We start from the raw sequence: 24,297 nt of genomic DNA on the forward strand, positions 1-24,297 counted from the left end.
GTGCATCCAGCCCCTCTCGAGCCTGTTACACAGGAACACGAGGAGGTGCATCCAGCCCCTCTCAAGGCTGTTACACAGGAACACGAGGAGGTGCATCCAGCCCCTCTCGAGCCTGTTACACAGGAACACGAGGAGGTGCATCCAGCCCCTCTCAAGGCTGTTACACAGGAACACGAGGAGGTGCATCCAGCCCCTCTCGAGCCTGTTACACAGGAACACGAGGAGGTGCATCCAGCCCCTCTCAAGGATGTTACACAGGAACAGGAGGCAGAAATTCAGCCCTTGGGCCTCCTGCTGGGAGGAAGCAGTGCTGATAATTTCTGAATGTTTGAGTTTGATCAGTTACCTCTGTTGAACTGTCCGTCTAGGAATCTGAGAAAGTGGAGGAGTTGTACCAGAAGTTGTCTGAGTTCAGCCTGTTTGGTTTGCCGCGACTGGCCGAAAACCTGCGGGACGACTGGGAGATTCGAGAGGGGGAGGAGTCCAGAATCCATCTCCAGAACTCGTGGAGGGACATCGTCAAAGGGCATGAGGTGAGAGGCTGCTGGACCCAGGAAGGCTGCACAATTTATACACACACATCTCAACCCTTCTGATGCACCCTTGCTTTGCTGAAGGATCACTTAATCTATAAGTGATGAGGAGAGAGTCGATGTATTATTTGTTGCCTCCCTCTCTCTGTCATTCTCTCTGTTCCCCTATCTCTCTCTTTCTGTCTTTGTATGCCTCTCTCTCTCTCTCTCTCTCTCTTTCCCTCTCCCTCTCTATCTCTCCATCTGTCTCTCTCTTTCTGTCAGTTTCTCTCTCTCTGTCTGTCTCTCTGTCTGCCTCTTTCCCTGTCTCTTTATGTCTCTCTGTCTCTCCATTTCACTCTCTCTCTCTGTCTCTCTCTATCTCTCCCCTGTATCTTTCTCTGTATCTCTCTCTGTCTCTCTCTCTCCATCACTCTCTGTCTGCCTCTCTGCCTCTCTTCGAAACTCTCTATCTCTCCCTCCATCTCTCTTTCTCTGTCTGTCTATGCCTCTCTGTCCCTCTCTCTCCCTCTTCTCTCCCTCTCTGTCTGACTCTCTCTTTGTCTCTCTCCGTCTGTCTCTTTGCCTTTCTCCGTCTCTCTCACTGTCTCTCTCGCTTTGTCTCTCTGTCTCTGTATCTCTCTGTCTCTCTCTTTCTACCTCTTTCTGTCTCTCTCTCTCTCAATCTGACACTCCATGTCTCTCTCTGTGCCTCTCTCTCTCAGCCTGTCTCTCTCACTCACTGTCTCTTTGTCTCTCTGTCTGTCTGTCTCTCCCTGTCTCTCTACCTCCCCGTCTCTCTCTGCCTGTCTCCCTCTGACTCTCTCCCTCGATCTCTGTCCCTCTCTCTGTCTCTATCTGTATCTCTCTGTCTGTCCCTTTCTGTTTCTCTCTCCCTCCCTGGGCGGGATTCCCTCAGCCCTGGGCCGGGCCGGGCCGGGCTGGAGAATCCCTGCGACCGGGCCATGGCGCCCCGACGCCAGCACGCGATTCTCCGCAGATGGGCCGAGCGGCCATCGTGGAAATTCTGAGTCCCGCTGGCGCTGTCCACACCTGCTCTCAGCCGGCGGGAACTCAGTGCGGAAGTGTCGGGTGGCGGCCTGTTTGGGGGGGGGGGGCACCAACCCCGGGAGGGGCCTCCGATGCGGGCCGGGCCTCTCTGGCTGGGGGACTCATTTCCTACGTGCCAGCCACTGTAGTCCTGCGCCATGTTGCGTCAGGGCCAGTGCATTGAAGGAGGCCACTGTGCATGTGTGGGTTGGGGCCGGTGCCACTGCGCATGCGCGGATCCCGCGGCGCCCAGCCTGCGCCAGGTTCGGCAGCTGGAGTGGCGTGAACCGCTCCAGCGTCATGCTGGCCCCCTGTAGGGGCCAGAATTAGTCTTGGCAGCGGCCTGTTCATGCCGTCTTAAAATGCAACGGCATTTACGACGGCGTGGACACTCTACTGGGGATGAGAGAATCCCGCCCCCTATCTTTGTTATGTTCTAGTGTGTTGCAATGATTGAGTCAGCGCACCGCAGAATGTCGAGTTCATGACTAGTTCCCGTACCAGCCTCCCCGAACAGGCGCCGGAATGTGGCGACTAGGGACTTTTCACAGTAACATCATTTGAAGCCTACTTGTGACAATAAGCGATTTTCCTTTTCCTTTCCTTAGTTAAGTTTTATTATATTAGAATAACGTGGGTAGGAAACAATACTAATACTACTAACAAACTGTAAACTGTTAACAACTAGAATACCGGAGCTAATACTAAACACAACTATCCACGGCGACTCCTAACTCAGACACCCCGAGGGTGCAGTGTCACCTGGTGTAGTTCTACTGCCACCTGCTGGTTGGAGGTCTAACATATTAACATGCAGAATTGCTTATACATATGCTTACATTTTCTCCCTGTCTCTCTCTCTCTGCCTCTCTGTCTCTCTCTCTCTTTGTCTCTCTCTCTGTCTCTCTCTGTCACTCTCTCTGTCACTCTCTCTGTCTCTCTATCTGTCTCTCTCAGTCTGCATATCTACCTCTCTGTCTGTCTCTCTCTGTGCCTCTCTCTCTGTCTGTCTCTCTCACTCACTCTCTGTCTCTGTGTCTCTCGCCATCTCTCTCTATTTCTCGCTCTCTCCCTCTGTCTCTCTCCCTCTCTCTCTGTTGTGTTCTGCTGTTTCGGATAACACAGGCTGCTACTTGATGCAGTCTTAACTAAAGGATGCTCCAGACTCTGAAATGAGTTCAACATGTTTATTTGTTTATTGAACTATTAACACAGTTTTCAAATGAGTTTGACTCTCTGCTAATCTAACTGTAGTAACTCAGTCTAACTGTACCAGCTTGCTCTAAGCCACATGCTGGGGTGTGATGCTGCTGATCAACTCTGTCTAACTCTCTAGATGTCTGTCTGTGGAAATAGGCAGGGTGTGAGTGCCTCATCCCTTTTATAGTGTTTATGTCATGCCCTCTTGTGGTGATGCCACCTCTGAGTGTCCTGACTACCCATTGGTTGTGTCCTATTCTGAGTGTTCATTGGTTGCATGTTTGCATATCATGACATCTCCCCCCTTTTTTTTTAGATGTATATACATGTGAATGTGTCTGTCTAATGTGACTGACTGAGGAATATAGAACAGAACAAACAAAATAAATACTCATAAGTCCCATAAGTCCAAGTGGTTGTGGGCAAGCAACTTTTCGCAGTGCCCCTCGAATCCTTCACACAATGGAGCCATCAGCCATACATATGACATAGGACCTGGGCGCCACCTGTCGAACAACGACAGCCGGATCAGACCACCCACCATACGGTATCCTGATCCTAACCGTGTCTGCCGGGGTTAGCACATCCAGATCGGTGGCATGTGCGTCATAGCCTTGCTTCTGGCTGTCGCGAAGCTGCTGCATCTTCTGCAGCACCGGGAGGTGATCAAGGTTGGGCAGGTGTGTGGCTGGAAGCGTCGTCCGCAGGTCCCTGTTCATCAGCAGTTGAGCTGGCGACATGCCAGTGGACAAGAGAGTCGCCCGGTATGCAAGTCGTGCAAGGTGTATGTCGGAGGCGGAGCCCGAGGCCTTGCGGATGAGCTGCTTAACGATGTGCACCCCTTTTTCGACTTTGCCATTGTACTGTGGATTGTGCGGACTGGAGGTGACAGGCCTGAAATTGTAGCTCTTGGCAAACGTGGACCATTCTCGACTGTGTACGCACTATAAGCACTGTGGAAGCCATTGTCGCTCATGACGGTGTTCGGGATGCCATGCTGTGGGAATGTCTCTTTACACGTTTTGTTGACGGTCCGTGAGGTGAGGTCTGGCAGCTTCAGCACCTCAGGATAGTTCAAAAAGTAATCAATGATTAAGATATAGTCACGACCATTCGCGTGGAATAGGTCAATGCCAACATTGGACCACGGAGAGATCTCTCAGTCATGTGGTTGGAGCGTCTCTTTGCTCTGTGCTGGTTGGAACCTCTGACAGGTTTCGCAGTTCAGGACCATGTCCGTGATCTCCTGGTTGATGCCGGGCCAGTCGAAAGCTTGCCGGGCACCTGCGTCCGCACTTTTCTACGCCCAGGTGTCCCTCATGAATCTGCTGCAGCGCCATACTCTGGAGACGTAGCGGGATGACTATCCTGTCCAGCTTGAGCAGGATGGCAACGATCAGCGTCAGGTCATCCTTGACGTTGCAGAATTGCGGGCATTGCCTTTTCTGCCAGCCATTGCTGAGGTTGTGGAAGACTCGCTGCAACAGGGGGTCTTTGGCCGTCTCTTCTCGGATGAGAACGATCTTCTCATCTGCTGCGGGGAGAGTGCTTGCACCCAGTTGTACCTGCAATTCAGTGTACTAGATGATCTCCAGTGTTTCACTGGGTGAGTTAAAGGAGCGGGACAATGCATCGGTGATGATGAGTCCTTGCCAGGTGTGTACACCAAATTGAAAATTGAGCAGAATTCTCGTCAAACGAGGCGTCATGTCATTCAGGTCCTTTTGGACGATGTGGACCAGAGGCCTATGATCCGTCTCAACAGTAAATGTTGGGAAACCATAGACATAATCATGAAATTTGAGGATGCCGGTGAGAAGACCTAAACGCTCCTTCTCAACCTGCACATATCTGGTCTCAGTGGGTGTCATTGCCCGTGACGCGTATGCTACTGGTACCCAGGATAATGTGTCGTCTCTTTCAAGCAACACCGCCCCAATGTCATCCTGACTCGCATCTGTGGATATCTTGGCCTCTCAGTTTGGGTCAAAGAATGCAAGGATGGGTGCAGTGGTGAGCTTGGCTTTCAGCTCCAGCCACTCTGTTCGGTGCTCCATCTTCCACTCAAAGGCAGTTGATTATTTTCACCAGGTTACGTAGGGCCGTGGTGTGTGTGGCCAAATTCGGGATGAACTTGCCAAGGACATTGACCATTCCGGGGAAGCGCAGTACTGCCTTCTTGTCCTCGGGGACTTTCATTGCCTCGAAGGCTTTAATTTTGTCTGTGTTCGGGCACACACCGTGTTACGAAATCTGATCTCCCAGGAATTTCAGCGTGGATTTCCCAAAACAGCACTTGGACCTGTTTAGCTTGAGGCCATGTTCATGTATGCGTCAGAATACTTTCTTGAGTCGCGACACATGTTCCTCTGGGGTTGTGGACCAGATTATGATATCGTCAACGTAGACACGAACCCCTTCTATTCCCTCCATCATGTGTTCCATGATGCGATGGAAAATCTCTGATGCCAGATGATGCCAAATGGCATTCGGTTGTAGCAGAATCTGCCAAAAGGCGTGTTGAAGGTGCAGAGCCTTCTGCTGAATTCTTCACATTGGATTTGCCAAAATCCTTGGGATATGTCCAATTTTGTGAAGAAGCGCGCATGTACCATCTCACTCGTAATTTCTTCCCTCTTTGGGATGGGGTAATGTTCTCGCATGATGTTTTTGTTTAGATCCTTGGGGTCAATGCAGTTGTGTAGGTCCTCCTAGAGACTGAACACATGGCTGTGTCCCCTTTTATCCCTCTGGGATTTTGCGCTCTTTGGGGTGGTTCTTAATCTTGGACCCAATAATCGACAGGCTTCGATCACTGTCTTTGATTTTGGCCAATAAAGGGGCGGGTGCCTTGGTAGCTGGGCAGGTCCTTAGCAGTCATTGACCTTGGCGGTTGGGCTCACTCAGAAAAGGGGGGTGGTGCCGATCAGTCTGTGTCTGTATCGGTTTCTTGAATGCAGTCCTATTGTTCTGGGGAATGGGCCATTAGAATGTAAACGAGGGGGGGTTTCGATCAGGTCTAGCTACCTGCGTTTCAAATACACAGAAGCTCTGTATCTGTCTGAGTCCTGGGTTGGCAATAATTCCCATGGTCCTTTGCAGGTGGCCATCTCAGATGGCTACAGCCTCCCATCATTCAGCGGCCTCCTGGTCAAATAGTAATGCTGGCATCGATTAGTACTCCTTTTGAAAAATGTGAACCTGGCGGAAGGGCTTCTATGGGGAGTCAAGGAGGTGAGTGGCCATCTTTGCTCACAGGCAAAGAGTGTGCTGGGCTTTCTGCCCCTGTGCTTGGCGGGGGATGGGTGACCCTGGGCTAGAGTGGGCTGCCATGAAAGGGTGGGGAGGGGATGCGCTGGGGGCAACTGGGGGGGCAATCGCTCGCAGCACCATCAGGCCAACCCCTGGATCCCAACCCCATTCCAAGGGCAACCCTGCCCGTTAGCCCCGCCGATCATCCATAACCCCCACCGACTGCTGAGGCCTCTGGCTGCGTGGCTGAAGGATATTGCTCATTGGGAGATCATGGGTAAGTGAGCCCTTGACACATGCCAAGTGTATTCCCATGGGTGGACGGGTCATGTAGCATGTGGGAGTCATTGCCTAGCATCCCAATCACACCTTGATGCCTGGACACTGCAGGAGGGAGCACCACACATGCAGCAGCCAACACCCAGGGGATGGGACACAGTTTGGGGACATGTCTATGGCTGGAGGGTGGGTGGGTGCCATGGGGAGAGTGGGGGAGATGTCGGGAGATCAGCCAGCATTGCGGAAGAAAGTGATAATCATAATAGTTATGTGAAAAGTTGTTTAATGTGCTGTACAATACCCGATTCCCCATAGTTCTCCTCGGAGTCAGGAGAGGGGACACACTGGATGGACTGGTGCCATCGGCTGGAGGACCTGCAGGAGAATGGACATGTGGTCAGTAAGAGGGATGGGTCAGTCAGTAAGGCAATAACAACTCGCGTTTGACAGGTAGTCCGGGTGGATCCTGGTAGTGCCTCACCTCTCGGGCATCCGCCAGCCCCCGCGTGCGTGACCGCCCTGTTGTCAGCCACACCAGTCACCTCCCAGGCCCGCTCCTCGAAGGAGGTGAGGATTCTTATGTCTGGCACCCCTCCGCCAGTCTGGGCCCTCTCCCTCCAATTGTGGGGGCTTTGATGTCTACTCACTCGTGTTGCCCAGTGTAGGTCATTGACCTTCTTCTTGCACTGCTGACCAAGCCTCTTGGTCACACTTTTTGAACTAACGACTGCCACCACCTTGTCCCAGGCAGCACTGGCTGCCTTGTGGGTCACCCTCCGGGACCTCTGGAGGAACAGGACATCCCTCCTGGTCCACACCGCATCCAGGAGCCTCCCGAGGTCAGCGTCCCCGAATCTTTGGGCTGGTCTCCTCGGCGCCATTATTGTGAGCTGGCTGGGGGGTGCTGGTGAGCGGGATCCTGGCGAACCGACTGGTGAGGTGCTATTTATGGCGAAAAGCCCGTGAGGCCTCTTTAAGTGGACCAATTAACATTGGATTGCGTTGCCGGTTTCGCTGGGCCGAGCGCCGGCAAACTTGCGGCAATTCCCACTCGCTCGAACACTTGGAAATTGTTCTGGAGAATCACGCCCTCTGTCTCTCTCTCTAACTCTCTCTGTCTCTCTTACTGTCTCTCTCTCTCTGTGTTTCTGTCTCTCTCTGTTTCTCTCTCTGTCCTCTCTATCTCTCTCTTTCTCTGTGTGTTTCTGTCCCTCTCTGTCTATCTCTCTGCTGTCTCTCTGTCTGCCTATCTGCCTCTCTGTACGTCTCTCTTTGTCTCTCTCTGTGTCTCTCTCTGTGTCTCTCTATGCCTCTCCCTCTCCTTCTGTCTTTCTCACTGTGTCTGATTCTCACTCTCTCCCTGTGACTACCTCCCTGTCTCTCTGTCTGTCTCTCTCTTTTTCTCTCTTTCTCTGCCTCTCCCTCCTCTGGTGTTCTTTATGATTCTCTTATCAGGATGGATAAGACCACAGAAGCTAAGTTCATTAACAAAGCTAACTTTTATTTACACTACTTATTAAAGCTCGACCATTTACACCTATAGTAAACAATAATCTAATCTATAATCTACACTCAACAACACTAGACTTAACACTCTATCTATAACAGTACTGAACTCTCTATCACTGCTCTCTCCAGCTCTCCTCTCTAGCTCTCCTCTCCAGCTCTCTCCCAGAAGTCTGTGAGACACTGCTTTAAATAGTTCTGCAGTTCTTTGCCCGGGGTGTAGACTAACGTGAAGTCATATTCTCTTAGCTTCATCATCATACGCTAAAGTCTTGGTGACATGTCATTGAGATCTTTCTTTATGATTTTTTGCCAGCGGACAATGATCTGCTCCAACAACAAAATATCGGAAGCCATACACATAATAGTGAAATTTACTGATGCCCGTTAACAGACCCAGACATTCTTTTTCTATCTGTGTATACCTTTTCTCTGTCTGTGTCATAGCGTGAAATGCGTATGCAACTGGCTTCCATTCGTCATTTTCTGTTTTTTGTAGCAGAACTGCACCAATGGCATCCTGGCTGGTATCTGTTGTTATCTTTGTCTCCTTCGTGGAATCAAAAATTACTGAGGCCAGAGTTGTGGTTAATGCTGATTTCATGTCTTGCCATTCAGCTGCATGCTGAGGTATCTGCGGTGATCTCTGTATATGAATATACATGATCAATGTATGTAAATGTAGTACAGTAATTTCAACACTAGATGTCTCACTATCAGATGGTATAAGAATGACTTTCCCCCTCTTTCTGAGAGAGTGTGCTTCAGGAGAGTGAGCAGCCAAGACAGAATAGCTAGAGAGAAGTTATACGTTATTTCATTATTACATTAGTTAGTTATCGTTATTGTATTTTATTTATTTTTCTAGTTGAGCATTAAGTACAAAGGGCTCACATAATATTATTTATATTACTCATTAAATTAGTTAATCTTTCAAAGAAGACTATTGGTCATTTCATCAACTCGGCTGGTTCAAAGAGTAATATATATATTACGTAAAGTAATATAACAGTGTCCACATAAATTCAACCTTCTTTTTGATCAGGTTTTGTAAAGATGCTGTTCTGCTGGACAGATTGGGAATAAACTTGCCCATAAAATTAATTACCCTCAGCATCCGTAGAATTGCCTTCTTATCCATCGGTATTGACATCTGACCAATGGCAAGAATCTTAGCTTGATCTGGTTGCACACCTTCGGTTGACATGACATCGCCAAGGAAGTTCAGTTTCTGGATGGCAAATTGACACTTTTCTCTGTTCAGTTTAACCCATAGGAATTAACTCCTGTTAGGACTTTCATTAGCCTTTCACAGTGTTCTTCCGGAGAGTTGGACCATATTATCACATCATCTACATATACACGAACACCTGGTATTCCTTCAATTATAGTCTCCATCACACGGTGGAAGGTCTCTGAAGCTGATATTATGACAAAAGGTAACCGGTTAAAACAATATTGGCCAAAGGGAATGTTAAAGATACACAATTTTCTGCTTCTATCGAGACATAGTTGCCAGAATCCCTTGGAAGCACCCAATTTAGTGAAATATTTGGCATGTGGTTTCTGTAGTTATCTCTTCTTTTTTTGGGGATGGGATAGTGTTTTCATCTTATATCATTGTCCAAGTCTTTTAGGTCGACGCACACTCTCATGTCTCCATTTGGTTTGCGCATGCACCACAGAGCTTACCTAGTCTATCGGCTCAGTTACTTTCGATATGATATCACATTCTTGCATTCTATCTAATTCATCCTTGAGATGGTCTCTTAATAATGGCGCTGGCACTCTTCTGGGCGCATGTATTACTCACTTAGCATCATGTTTGAGGTTGATGTTATATGTGAATGGCAAGGTGCCCATTCCATTAAAGACACGCTTGCATTTGTTCAAAATGTCTTCAATTCAATCATGTAGTGATCCATTTAAACTGTTGGCTGTGTGTATCCATTGTACTAAATTTAGTTTAATGCACGTCTTTACACCAATTAACGATGACTTATTGTCATCCACAATTTCGAAGTCTTTTGGCATACAGGTGTCACCATGCTGCACCATGAGGCAGCAGGAACCTTTGGAGTTTTGTGTACTTGTCTTGGATCTGCTTCTGTGATAAGATTTTCATGCTATATCGCGAGCATTCTTTTCCTTTCGCAGGACAAATTTTTCTAAAGTGGGCATTGCCACAGCGTCATCACGTTAGTGACATCACTTTCAAAATGGCCACCATCAGTGGCGATCTGTTTTCTGAACTGGGCCACAGCGTTAATGGCGTCGGCCACGTTGCCCGAGTTTGTGCCTTTTTCCTTAGCCCTGAACTCTGCATACCCGTTAGTGGATTGCTCACTGGCTTTGCACACTGGCTTCTTCTAAGGACAGAATCGGTCTTTTTAATAAACTTTCTCGCAATCGCTCATCATAAATGCCAAACACTATTTGATCCCTCAACATCGAATCCACAATGGAGGAAAAATTACAGGACTGTGCTCTTAGCCTTAAATCCGTAATAAATGCATCTACCGATTCTCCATTAAGCTGCAGCCTGTTTCTGAACATGTATTGTTTGTATGTCTCATTGATTTGCAGTTTGCAATGCGCATCAAATTTCTCCACGACACATTCAAACTGTGTCCGATCCTCTCCGTCTGTGAATTCAAATGAATTAAACAATTCAAATATCTGCGGACAAGCCAAATTGAGGAGAAGCGTGATTTTTCTGTGATCAGGAGCTGATTCTAATGCGGAGGCAGATAGAAAAACTTCAAATCACTGTTTGAAATGTTTCCAGTTTAGACCTTCCATCTTGCAATCTGGAACTTGGTGTTGTCTTCGAAATCTATGTAGCGGCTTGATTGTTCTTCTTTTCTTTCTAGACTCTATGCTGACGTTCTACACTTACTACTTAATTTCTAACAACAAACGCCTGGTACCATGTGGTGTTCTTTGTGATGCTTGTTCTCAGGATGGATGTTGTAGTGTTCACAAAGACCACAGAAGCAAAGTTTATAAACAAAGCTAACATTTATTTACACAACTCAATTTAAACAATAGTTTAATCTATAAACCGCACTAAACTACACTAGTCTCAACACTCTGATTACAACTGTACTGAATTATCGATCACTGTTCTCTCTAGATCTCCTCTGCAGCTCTCTCCCAGAAGTCTATGAGTCACTGCTTTCTATAGTTCTGCATCTAGCGTCATCTAGTGGTCAATTATGATATGACATTAACCCTTTGTCATCTGCACATACTCTATAATGTCACACTTCCGTCTCAGTCTCTCTCACTTTGTATGTCTGTCTTTCTTTGTCTCTCTCACTGTCTCTCTCTTAGTCTCTTGCACTATCTCTCTTTCTGTCTCTGTCTGTCCCCCCTCTGTCTCTCTCTCTGTCTGTCTGTCAATGCTTCTCTGTCTCTCTCTCTCCCTCTGTCTTTCTCTCTGTCTGTCTCTCTGTCTGTCTCTCTGTTTGACTCTCTCTCTACCAGTCCCTCTTTCTGTCTGACTCTCTGTCTGTCTCTCTGACTGCCTCCCCCTCTCCCTTCCTCAGTCTCTCTCGGTGGCATGGTGGCTAGCACTGTTGCTTCACAGCTCCAGGGTCCCAGGTTCGATTCCTGACTTGGGTCACTGTCTGTGCAGAGTCTGCACATTCTCCCTGTGTCTGTGTGGGTTTCTTCCGGGTACTCCGGTTTCCTCCCACAGTCCAAACCTGTGCAGGTTAGGTGAGTTGACAATGCTAAATTGCCTTAGCGTCCAAAAAGATTATGTGGGGTTACTGAGTTGGGGGGATAGGATAGAATTGTGGGCTTAAGTGGGGTGCTCTTTCCAAGGGCCGGTGCAGACTCAATGGGCCAAATGGCCTCCTTCTGCACTGTAAATTCTATGAGTCTATGGTTCTCTCTTTGTCTCTCTCTCTCTCAGTCTCTCTCTTCATCTGTCTCTTTGTCTTCCTCTGTTTCTCTGTTTCTCTTTCTGTCTCTCTCTCTCACACACACTCTGACTCTCTATGTCTCCCTCTGTGCCTCTCTCTCTCTCTCTTGCTCTGACTGTCTCCCTGTCTCTCTCTGTGTCTCTCTCTGTCTTTCTCTTTCTCTCTCTCTCTCTCTCTCTTTCTATTTGTCTATATCTCTCTGTCTGCCTCTCCATTTCTCTGTCTCTCTCACTGACTCTATCTCTGTTATTCTAGTGATATTCTCTATGTTCGCGGATGGCGATGACTTTGAGGTTGAATCAATTAGAGAACATATGGCTTTTTTAACGAACAGAACTATTTATTAACTCACTAAACACTTTAAAGATTCCTAAGATGCAAACGATAAGTAAAGTTTGATATTATGGCAAAATACAATTAATTATGATTAACGAGTATTAATTACTATTGACTAAGGAGCTGCTTGATATGCGACTTGACTCGACACCTGCTATCCACGTCCCAGTAACGTTCTCCTGTCGTCACACCACCTAGTGGTCGGATGCTAGAATCTCAGTCTATGCATATGCCACCTATTTTTACTTACAGTTTCGTTATTAAATTATACACAATTGATATTCTACATATCATTACAATTCTCTCTCTGACTCTCTCTCTCTGTCTGTCTCTCTGTTTGACTCCCTCTGTCTCTCTGACTGCCTCACTGTCTGTCTGTCTGTCCGTCTCTCTCTCACTGTCTAGCTCTCTCTCTGCCTCTCCCCATCTCTCTCTGTGTCTCTCTCTCTACCTGACTCTGTCTCTCTCTCTTTTTCTTTCTCTCTGTCTCTCTCTCTCTCCATCTGTCTCTCTGTCTCCCTCTGTATCTCTCTCCATCTCCTCTCTCAACTGTCTGTCTCTCTGTCTGACACTCTGTGTGCCAGTCTCTGTCTCTCTGACTGCCTCCCTGTCTCTATTTCTGTTTGTCTGTCTCTGTCTCTGTCTGTCCCTCTCTTGCTCTGTCTCTCTCAATCTCTCTCTCACTCTCTCTGTCTCTCTCTGTGTCTGTTTGTATGCCTCTCTGTCTGTCTCTCAATGTTTCACTCTCTGTTGCCCTCTCTGACTCCCTCCCTCTGTCTGTCTCTCTCTGTCTGTCTCTCTCTATCTCTCTCTCTCTCCCTCCCTCTCTTTCTCTCTTTGTCTCTCCAATCTCTGCCTCTGTCTCTCACTCTGTCTCTCTCTTTATCTTTCTCTCTGTCTTTCTCTGTCTCTCTCCTCTCTCTGTGTCCCTGTCTCTCCTTCTCTCTGTCCCTCTGCCTGATGTTATATTACCTTGAGTAAGAAAGTATATTACTCTTTTGAGTTGATGAAATGAACAATAGTCTTCTTGCAAAGATTAACTAATTTATTGAGTAATATAAATAATATTTGTGAGTCCGACAACGAGTAAAGGAAATAAAATATAGTCAAGGTAACTAACTAACTATACAATGTAATAATTAAATAACATAACTTCCATCTCTCTGGCTATTCTATGCCTTGGCTGTTCATTCTCCTGAAGCACACTCTCTCAGAAAGAGCGGGAAAATCTTTCTTATACCATCTGATAGTGAGACATCTAGTGTTGAATTTACTGTACTGGTTTTACATACATTGATCATGTATATTAATATACAGAGATCACTACATCTGTCTCTCTCTTGTTCTCTCTGTCTTGCTCTCTGTCCCTCGATCTGTCTCTCTCTCTCTATGTCTTTCTCTCTCTGCCTGTCTGTCTCTCTCCTCTCTCTGTTTCTCTGGGCAGGATTCTCCCAGCCCTGGGCCGGGCCGGAGAATCCCCGTGACCGGGCCACGCCAGCCCAACGCCAGCACGCGATTCTCCGCAGAGCGGAGAATTGGCCCCATTGCCGCCGGCGTGGTTGGCGCGGCACCGGTCGCGAGCCACTCTCCGTGGCCGGCCCGCTGATTCTCCGGCGTGGATGGGCTGAGCGGCCGTTAGAAAAAAAACGAGTGCCGTCGGCGCCGTTCTAACCTGCTCTGAGCCGGCGGGACCTCAGCGCTGAAGGGTCGGGTAGCGGCCTGTGGGGGGGGGGAGCCGACCCCCGAGGGGGCCTCCGATGTGGCCTGACCCGCGATTGGGGCCCATCGATCAGCGGGCCGGCCTCTCTGGCTGGGGGGGTCCTTTCCTACGTGCCAGCCCCTGTACAATGCTGCCTGAAGACATTCAATGCTCGGAGACCAAATTGCACAGGGAATGAGTGATGAGGAACTCAAACAATCATTCTCAGAACAGAAAGGTTCAAAGCTGGAAATCGCGTTTGAAAAGTGCAGATCGAAAGGAAAAAATAACATTAACCTTTTACCAAGAAAAAACGTTGTGCATGTGCAATTGGGAAAAGTCGTTTTGGGCGCAGATCGCTCTGCGCATGCGCAAGCCACGCATGTACAGTCAGAAGTAGATCACACACCGTTCGAAAATGGATCTCTTGCGCATGCATAGTTTACAAAAAAGCGCATAGTAAAGGAAAATCAATTCCTACGCTTTACGTCACAAGCATCATGAAGTTAGAAGACTCAGACCACGCCCACTTAAATGGGAAATGCCCGAAAATCACAAACAAGACTCTTAAAGGCACAAAACAAAAAAATTCAACCTTAAAAAGCACAACATTGCCTAAACTTCTACCAGCAGTTGAAAATAACCTCCACAGCAGCCTGGAACAAGCAGTCTGCACCACCCAAAGTGAAGAGCACAATGACAAATCCGAAACCAAAGAAGGTGATTTGTTTATTGAAGAATACGACTCAGATAAGGCTGACTTATTCGGATATGCTAATCACACCATCAGCGACACGGCTGAAATGCTCAACACGACTCTACTCATTGTAGATGAATCCAGCACCATGATGCAATGGCAGATCGTCGATACATTGGATGACAGCAACCTGTCAAATACCCAAGAAGAACACAACACCACACAGAGAGTACTGACCAATTCCGTTGAGAGGGCACAGATCGACTCCACAGAGAGAACACTGCACGGAGAGAGCGATGAAAGACTCCACAGAGAGATCGACGCAAGCCTCCACAGAGAGCTCGTTGACAGACTCCAAAATAGAAGCAATTAAACACTCCATGGTGAACGCCATGCATGATCAAGACCATGAAGGTCTACCCACCGTATCTGAGCAACTAGAAGCAGACTATGAAAGTCTACCAAGCTCACGTGAACAACAAAAAGACTATGAAAGTCTACCCACCACACATGATCAACAAGACGACAATGTAAGTCTACCCACTGTATGTGAGAATAGTGACACAGTGATCACAATCGACATACAAGATGTGCAAGATCACAGCGAGACTGACAGATCACAGCTCATCCGTACAGAAGCACTCAACAATCAAAGTAAAACTACTCATGAGTCCAGTGAGACCACGTCAATTGAAACCTCATCTACTCTAAACTACCAACAAGAAAATGAAACCTTGAAGATTTTGACTCCAGAAGAGGAGCACCAAGGAAGCAAAGGAGAGAAATCAAATTCACCACAAATAACTGATGTCACCAAGATCAATGCAACATCAAATCATTCTCACAATCCTCAAGAAACCACAAAGAACACTGACACCAATAACTTTGAGAATGACTCAAATTATCCACACAGAACCATCACTGAGCACAAGAACAACAAAAACCACAAGAAGCGCAACAGAAACAAGAACAACAACAGCAACAAGAAAAACAACAAGAAGCACAACAAGGGGCAGCATGGTGGCACAATGGTTAGCATTACTGCCTACGGCGCTGAGGACCAGGGTTCGAATCCGGGTCCTGGGTCACTGTCCGCGACGAGTTTGCACATTCTCCCCCGCAACCCAAAAGATGTGCAGGATAGGTGGATTGGCCACGCTAAATTGCCCCTTAATTGGAAAAAATAATTGGGTACTCTAAATTTATAAATTTCAGAGCTTTTCAGAGCATCTTGCATCCAAATTAACTACTTTTTGCCAACCATTCATTTTGGATAAAAAGTCATTTTCTCGGCGAATTAAGCATTTTGAGTACTTTGCCATTTGGTTTCAGAAAGGCTTGCGAAGTATAACTAGAACAACAACAAAAACTACAACCACAACAACAAAAACTATAAGAACAACAACAAGAAGCAAAACAAAGACAACAACAGCAACAATAAGCACGACAAAAACAACAAGAACAACAACAAAAACAGAAACAACAAGCATGACAAAAACAACAACAAGAACGACAACGACAGAAACGACAGAAGCAACAACAATGAAACAATGACCTGTACAACTCTTTACATGAAGGACAATGTAACAGCACAGTCCAAAACACTGACAAGAGTAAAAACATACCATGGCATCACAACGAATCTCACAAATTCACATTTGCTCCAGAACAAACAACCATACCAGCTTTCAGGGCAGATGACACACTAAATCGATACCACAAGCACAGAAAAAAGTCCACTTCAGTCAACATCAGTGGTTCGACCATTTGAACACCTCGTGATGACTTGTTGGTTACTTAAAAACAAGAACACTGATGACATTCACAAAGAAATTACAGTATCAACATCACCACGTCAACAACAGAAGAAAAAAAACTCAACCGATTAAATTCATAAAGTTGGACTCATAAGTTTGTTTTATTAATATTGTACTCATAAATATTAATTGGCCTTGTATGATAACCAATATAATCACCACTTGTACAGATATACATATCATAATTAATCTAACTATTTGTACAATTTTCTTTAACACTGCACAGAAAATATGTAAAAGAAAAAAGGGGGATGTAGTAGAACATAGAACAGTACAGCACAGAACAGGCCCTTCGGCCCTCAATGTTGTGCCGAGCCATGATCACCCTACTCAAACCCACGTATCCACCCTATACCCGTAACCCAACAACCCCCCCCCCCCCTTAACCTTACTTTTATTACGACACTACGGGCAATTTAGCATGGCCAATCCACCTAACCCGCACATCTTTGGACTGTGGGAGGAAACCGGAGCACCCGGAGGAAACCCACGCACACAGGGGGAGGACGTGCAGACTCCACACAGACAGTGACCCAGCCGGGAATCGAACCTGGGACCCTGGAGCTGTGAAGCATTTATGCTAACCACCATGCTACCCTGCTGCCCCAGTGATCTGCATATCTGTGTATATGTACAAGGGGTCAATGTAAATGCACTACAATGAAGCAATCACTAGAGGGAGCACGGGAGATGTATAAATACAGACCGACAGGAAGTCAGAGGCACTCTTCACAGGAACGGCAGCTGGTGAGCAGGACACAGACAGGTAGCTCAGATGTAACGTATAGTATAAGCGCTGGAGAGAGAACAAACTCACACAATAAAGCATCTACTTCAACTGTAAGACTATGAGCTTTATTCAGACACAAGGAAGAATACTTCTCTCTCTGTCTGACTCTGTCTCTCTCTCTGTCTCTCCCTCTATGTCTTTCTCTCTCTGCCTGTCTCTGTCTCTCTCATCTCTGTTTCCCTGTCTCCCTTTTTCTTTGTCGATGTGACTGTCTGTTTCTCTCTCTTGCACTCTCGGTCTTGCTCTCTCTGTCCCTCTATCTGTCTGTCTCTATCTCCGAGTCTGTCTCTCTCTCTCTCTGCCTCTCTGTGTTTCTCTCTCGCACTGTCTGTCATTGTCTCTTACCTTAGAAGAACCTCCATTTGCTAAGCAACAGGCACATGCTGATGCCTTTTATTTATTCTTCACCCCGTAGCGTCTCGAAGCATAATAGAAACCCAGATGGAACAAACCAGCCCCCACACATACAAATCCTGTTGTTCAGCATGAAACTAATGTTACGTTTACCCTTCTGTATCTCTCTCTGCCTCTCCCTCACTCTGTCTCTCTTTCACTGTTTCTGTCTGTCTCTCTCTCTCTGTCTCCCTGTCTTTCTCTTCCCTCTCTCTGTCTCTGTCTATCTCTCTCGGTCCCTCCTTCTGTCTCATTCTCTTTCTCTCTCCCTCTCTCAGTCTCTCCCACACTGTCTCTCTCTCCTCTTTCTGTCTCCCTCTCTATGTCTCCCTCACTCTGTCTCTCTCGCTTTCTCTCTGTTTCTCTGTCTCTGCCTCTCTCTATCTTTCTTTCTCTCTCTCTCGCTGTCTCACTCTGTCTCTCTGCCTCTCTCTTTGTCTCTCTCTGTGTCTCTTCCTCTCTGTCTCTCTCTCCCTCTCTCTCTCTTCTTCTCTCTATCTGTGTCTCTCTCCCTCTTTCTCTCTGTCTCCCTTCCTCACTCCATCTCTATATCTCTCTCTCTCACTCTCTGTTCCTCTTAACCTCTCTCTATTTCTGTCTCTTTCTCTCTCTCCCTCACTATCCAGGAACTGAATTTCTCTTCTCTGTGTGTGCAGAAAATATCCCGGAGACAGAATCACCAACAGGAGGCTATTTGGGAGTTACTGCACACAGAGCTCACCTACCTCCGGAAGCTGAAGATAATCACCAATGTGAGTACTCACTGAAGTCGACCTGCTGACAGACAGGGGAAATTCAGGCCCAGGCTCCACGTTGGACCTGTGCTCGGTAAATCCTCACCTCACTCCGTAAGGGACTGAGGCCCACACACAGGGGCAAAGAAAGCCCCTGCCTTGACCACGGGCCTGGGGGCACAGCGTTTGGGTTTTCTGGTTGGTCACTGAGCGTGAAGATTTGGCAGCATGGGAATCAGCCACAAATGTTCCTTTCCTTGGAAGTCTTGGCCATTTTGTTCACTAATTCCTTCTTCCCTTTTTCACACCCCACAGCTTTTCATCTCGGGGCTTCTAAATCTTCAGTCAATTGGCATTCTCCAAGAGGTGAGTGAATCATCCTCATATGTTATTGTGAGATAAGAGAGAGAGAGCGAGAGAGACAACAGAGAGCGAGAAAGAGAGAGCGAGAGACAGACAGAGAAATAGAGAGAGAGAGTCAAAAAGAGAGCGAGAGACAGAAAGAGAGAGAGCGAGAGACAGAAAGAGAGATAGAGCGAGAGAGAGAGAGAGAGAGAGACAAAAAGACAGAGAGACAAAGAGAGAGAGAAATAGAGAGGGACAGAGAGACAGAGAGAGACGGGAAGAGAGAGATACAGAGAAAAAGAGAGCACAACAGAGAGAGAGGGAGACAGAGAGAGACAGAGAGAGCGACAAAGACATACAGGGAGACGGAGTAAAAGAGAGAGAGAGAGACAGAGAGAGAGAGATAGAGATAGAGAGTGACAGAGAGAGAGACAAATTGAGAGAGAAAGAGACAGAGAGACAAAGTCAGAGAGACAGAGGCAGACAGCGAGAGAGACAGAGAAAAAGAGAGAGAGAAAGTAAGGGAGACAAAGAGACAGAGAGAGAGAGCAGAGTGAGGAGAGGCAGAGACAGAGTGACTGAGAGAGAGAGAAAGAAAGAGAGAGAAAGAGAGAGAGAGAGAGACCGAGAGACAGAGAAATGCATACAGAGATTCTGAAGTTCCTCGCCCAAGATTAATTCTCTCGGAATCTAGAAACAGGTGGACAAATTTTAGGTTCCTGAGACTGAAGGCGTAATTCTCCCAAAAGGGAACAAAGTCCACTAGCGTAGCCTTAGTGCCGAGAAACACATGGCTATTCAACATAACTCATGTTAAATAAGGGGCTAGAATGAGGAAAGGGCAGCTGTAGCTACAAATAGCCCCATTTTGTAGCGAGAGATTGGGACACCATTTTTAAATGGCATCCCGATCACTGAGGCCCCCAAAACAATCCCCGTCCCCCAGCCCAAACACGATATGGGAGGGCCCCCTGCCTGCATTGCACCCGCTAACACACATGTAAAGCACCACCAGCCCAGTCGCGTGCAAGAAATGCCAGCTTGGCACTGCCACCATGGCAGCATGGCAGTGCCCACGCCAGCTGGAAGTGCCACATGGGTATCTTGGCAATGCCAGGCTGGCACCCAGATGGCACTGCCAGGGTGCCTAGGTGGCATCGGGCTTCATGCTGCCTGAAGGGCATTCAGCTTGGTGCCTGCGATCCCCTGGGAGACCCCCACAAGTGCCATTCAGTCTGGTCCCCATTTGTGTGCATTCGGCGACGGGCTGGGGAATCCAAATTTCCGACAGAATCGGGGGCGGCGCCGCATCCGCGATGCTCCCCCCCCTCCAAAACAGCGTACTCGCAGAGTACACCACGCCACGTGGCCACCTCTGCCACCTGCACCCAGCACGGCGAATGGCAGAGGCTGGCAGCGTCCGTCCCAGCCCGGGGAACAGGATCGCCCATCTCCTCTCCACGGTGTCCAGCAGGATCTCCACTTCAGCATTGGTGAATCTTGGCGGCCGTGCGTCTTGCTGCTATCTTGTTGGCTGGGATGGTGTGTGTGGAGAGTGAAGTGGGTATATACGGCTGCAGCTTGTCAGCTTCCTGAGTGTCAGTCATGGAATCTGTGAATCCGGCACCATTTCTCAAGGCGGTAAGCCTCACTCTAATGTGCAGCCCCTCACCGCAGCAGGTGGAGGTAGGAAGTCCCGAGGGGGTGGGCGGTTGGAGGATAGCCCGATCCCAGGGACAAGCTGCCGTCCAGATAGGTTTCGGGCTTCTGGAACAGACAATCCCATCGATTGTGGAGATGTAATCACAGAGCCAGGGACGGCATGAGGGGCTGTTGGCGAGCATCCAGCACCTGCAGGGGCAGTTGGAGGAGATGCTGCAGCAAGGGCCTGGTGCGGACCATATGTGCCACCGCAAGGGTGACGTCTGTGGTGGAGGCCTGTGGCACTCTGTGCCGGCAGTCGCCGAGGCTCAGTACAGGGCTGCTCTATCACAGGCAGCCATGTGCCAGAGCCACCTGAACATTGCAGCTCATTAACGTGGCCCAGTCCCAGAGGGAGGTGGCCCAGTCCCAGAGGGAAGTGGCCCAGTCACAGAGGAAGGTGGCCCAGTCTCAGAGGGAGATGGCGCAGTCATTGGCTAGTGTGGCACACAACCTGAAAGTGATGGCACATTCAGAGCATGATATGGTGCAGTCCCTGATGTAGGTGTTCCACTCCCTATGTTCCATGGCCGTGAGTTGCAGACCCTGGTCCAGACGGCAGCCGACCACCAGGACTGGCAGCGCCAGGTGGTTGGCGGTATCTGTGCCCCTGGCCAGTACCCTCTCTCCCCAAGTCGGTGAACCTGGAGGTGATCAGCATGTCCCTTGTGCATTGGCCCTGGCGCACATGTTGTGCGGCCTCCCGTGTCTGCCTGGGACCCATGTCCTGCCCATCCTCACCCTCCCCCATATCCTCCTCGTTGGTTGAGGCCTGGCATTCATCCTCCTCCTCCAGCACATCACCCCTCTGCTGCGTGATGTTGTGGATGCAGCAGGCCGCCACGATGCGGGTGACCCTCCCTGGAGGGCCCCTGCAGAGTGGTCCAGGCACCTGAACCACATCGTCAGGAGGCCGAGGCACCGCTCGATCACACTCCTGTTCGGGGCATGGCCATTATTGTAGCAAGTCTCTGCGTCAGTCTGTGGCCTCTGGACAGGCATCATCAGCCATGACCGCAGTGGGTAACCCCTGTTGCCCAGGAGCCAACCCCCCAGTCGGGGGTGATTCTCGAAGAGGCCAGAAACTGTTGAATGTGCCAGGATGAAGGCGTTGTGCACACTGCCCAGATATTGGGCACAGAGGTGCACGATTCACAACTCATGGCAACATACCAGCTGTATGTTCATCGAGTGGAACCCTTTTTAGTTTGTGAAGATTGGCCTGTCATGAGCCGGTTCTCGTAGGGGGACATGCATCCCATCGATCACCTCCTGGACCCAGGGCATCCCAACGATGACAGCTAACCCCGCTGCCCGGGCATCCTGGTGGGCTCGGTCCACATCGAAATGGATGCATTGATCCGCCTGGCCATTTCGGGCCTCCGTGACAGCACGGATGCACCTGTGCACCGAGCTCTGTGAGATCCCGGTCAGGTCCCCACTCGGTACCTGGAAGGACCCCATGACGTGGAAATGTAGGGCGACCGTCGCCTTGGTGGCCACCGGGAGCGGGTGCCCTCCCCCATTCTCCTGCAATGCCAGGTGCGCCATAATCCGACAGATATGTGGCACTGTCCCCCTGCTCATCAGGAGTTGTTGACGGCATACCCTGTCGGGCAGGTCCTCTTGGGACAGGCATTGCCGGACATGCAAATCCTCATGCGGCACCTCCTGGCACCTCCTCCTCCCTTTCCTTGGCCTGTTGGGCGGGTGGCTCTCCGTCCTCACTCGCTGATCCTGTTCCTCTGGGACACGCTCTGCTGCTGCAGCTTCCTTCTCCTCCTCGAGCAGCTCCAGCTCGTACTGCGTCAGTGCATCCTCCAGGAGGAAGGCCACCATGGCTGGTTGAATTCCAAAATCCATTGTCTGCAGCGGATGAAAGGCCGACATGTTCCATGGCGCAACCCCACCCGTGCCCAACCAGGTCCACTGGCTACGTGATGGCCCTGGTTGGCACTCCGGAATCTGCCTCTGCATGTCCCCCTCCATCCCTATACCCCTGGCCCATCTGAGCCTGGCACTGTGAGGGCCATCTAACCCTAGCGCTCATCCCTGCAGCCTGGGATACTATCGGCTGGCGGGGCCCTTGCCAGCAGTACACTCCACGTCTCCCGTTCAGCTCCCCCCTGTAGGGGCTACTGTTGCCCTTGGGTGGGCCATGTGATGCCCTTTTGCTGGGTGGCTGCTGGTTGGGGGGTGGGTTATGGCAGAGTTTGCGGTGTGGGGGTGGGGCTGCGGTGGAGGCATGGTGGGGTGGAGATGTGGGGTCTGGAGTGCGGGGGTGGTGGTGTGGGGGCACCCCGATGGCCAGTGTCACTCTGCAGAACCAGGGGCCACGTCAGGTGGTCCCCACAGTGGGTGGCGCAGCACGATGGCTGCCTTGCAGGCCGCAGCAATGGTGGTCCGTGCCTGGACACCGCCCCAGTCCCGTGCGGGGTCACCCCGGCCCCCGGACCGTACCCCCTGTTACCCTGGCCCTGGCAGCACCCATCCCCACCCCAGGCAACCTGGCTAGTGTCAGGACTGGCAGCCCATGGTCGTGCCTCTCTCTCTCCCTCATCAGCCACAACGCCTGTTTCCCGATTTTCAAAAGCACAAGTGAACCTCGCCATCGGGAATTCCCCCCCCCAGGGGAGGTGGAGAATCGGGTCAGGCCCGTGAATGAAATGCAAACAGCGCTTACTGTACGCGCAGAGTAGAATGCAGTGACATTGCTGTTGAGGCAATTTGATGTGAACCTGGTGCCTGCCACGATTTCGGCTTAAAAACCGGGTCTTCGCCCAATCATGTTTCGCAATTTCAATGTCGGCCGACAGAGAATCCCGCCCAGGATCTTCAATCCCAACGACATCCTGGGGGTTACCATGGGCCAGAATCTGAATTTGCACCAGACGTATAAATACTGTGGCTACAGCAACAGGTCAGAGGCTGAGAACCCTGCAGAGAGTAACTCACTTCCTGACTCCCATCAAATTCTTTCCACAATCTACAAGGCTGAAGTCAGGAGTGTGATGGGATACTCTCCACTTGCCTGGATGAGTGCAGCTCCAACAACACTCGAGAAGCTCAACACCATCCAGGACAAAGCAGACCCGCTCGATTGACAATCTAGCCAAAAACATTCACTCCCTCCACCACTGACGCACTGTAGTAGCCGTGTTGCCGGCAAAGAGACGCACTGCAGTGAGTCACCAAGGCTCCTTCAACAGCACCTTCTAAACCTGTGACTTTTACCATCTAGAAGGACAAGGGGCAGCAGACATATGGGAACACCCCCACCTGCAACTTCCCCTCTGAGTCACTCACTATCCCGACTGGGAAATATATCAGCCACCCCTTCACTGTCGCTGTGTCAGAATCCTGGAGCTCCCTTCCTAACAGCACTGTGGGCAATGGGGGGTGGGGGGGGTGGGGGGGGGGGGGGGGGGGGGGGGTGTGGGGGGGGGGGGGTGGGGGGGGGTGGGGGGGGGGGTGGGGGGGTGGGGGGGGGGGTGGGGGGGGGTGGGCTGGGGCACTCATACCCTCCCCTGGCGATTAGCAAAAGAGATTCTCCGCTGGCCCAACCTCGCGGAAGTTTGGCGTAGGCCAATTCGTCCCTGACGCCTTTGCACGCAAAGCCCACGATCCCCACGCTCTCTCTCTCTCTGGGTGTCCTCCCGACCCCCACTAAGGGCCAGAAGGACTGAAATGTCAACCTGTGTTTCCTACAGGTCGATCCCCGTCAAATCTTCAGCAACATTCAGGAAATCATCCGACTCCATCGGCAAGTCTGGCAGGAAGTGATGTGGCCCGTTCTGAACAAGGCGCGGATCTCTGGGAACCCGCTGGACCCCATTCTCCTCTGCCAGGGCTTACAGACGGTGAGGTACATCCCATTGGTTGAAAGGTTGGGTGGGGATAGGAGGGCGGGGGGGGGGGGGGGGGGTGTAGGTGAAACATTGCTGGGTGCAGATACAAAATGATCGGGTGGGACTCTGCAAACAAGAGCAATGTGATCGAACCTTGTTTTTTAGTCTGAATTAGCTGGGAGCTTGCCGAGCCATTCATTCACCAT

The 24,297-nt window shown here is 49.7% G+C and overlaps 1 protein-coding gene across 1 annotated transcript in view; it reads left to right on the top strand.

Moving 5' to 3' along the window:
• LOC119950666 (pleckstrin homology domain-containing family G member 5-like) overlaps positions 1-24,297 on the top strand; it is a 98,734-nt gene that overhangs the window by 24,592 nt on the left and 49,845 nt on the right. The window contains exons 4-7 of the mRNA XM_038773288.1: positions 369-533; positions 18,120-18,215; positions 18,513-18,563; positions 23,954-24,103. Coding sequence (XP_038629216.1) covers positions 369-533; positions 18,120-18,215; positions 18,513-18,563; positions 23,954-24,103 — 462 coding nt within the window. The remainder of the gene's footprint in view (positions 1-368; positions 534-18,119; positions 18,216-18,512; positions 18,564-23,953; positions 24,104-24,297) is intronic.

This window comes from Scyliorhinus canicula, chromosome 16 (genome assembly GCF_902713615.1).
Source record: "Scyliorhinus canicula chromosome 16, sScyCan1.1, whole genome shotgun sequence".
Taxonomy (NCBI): domain Eukaryota; kingdom Metazoa; phylum Chordata; class Chondrichthyes; order Carcharhiniformes; family Scyliorhinidae; genus Scyliorhinus; species Scyliorhinus canicula.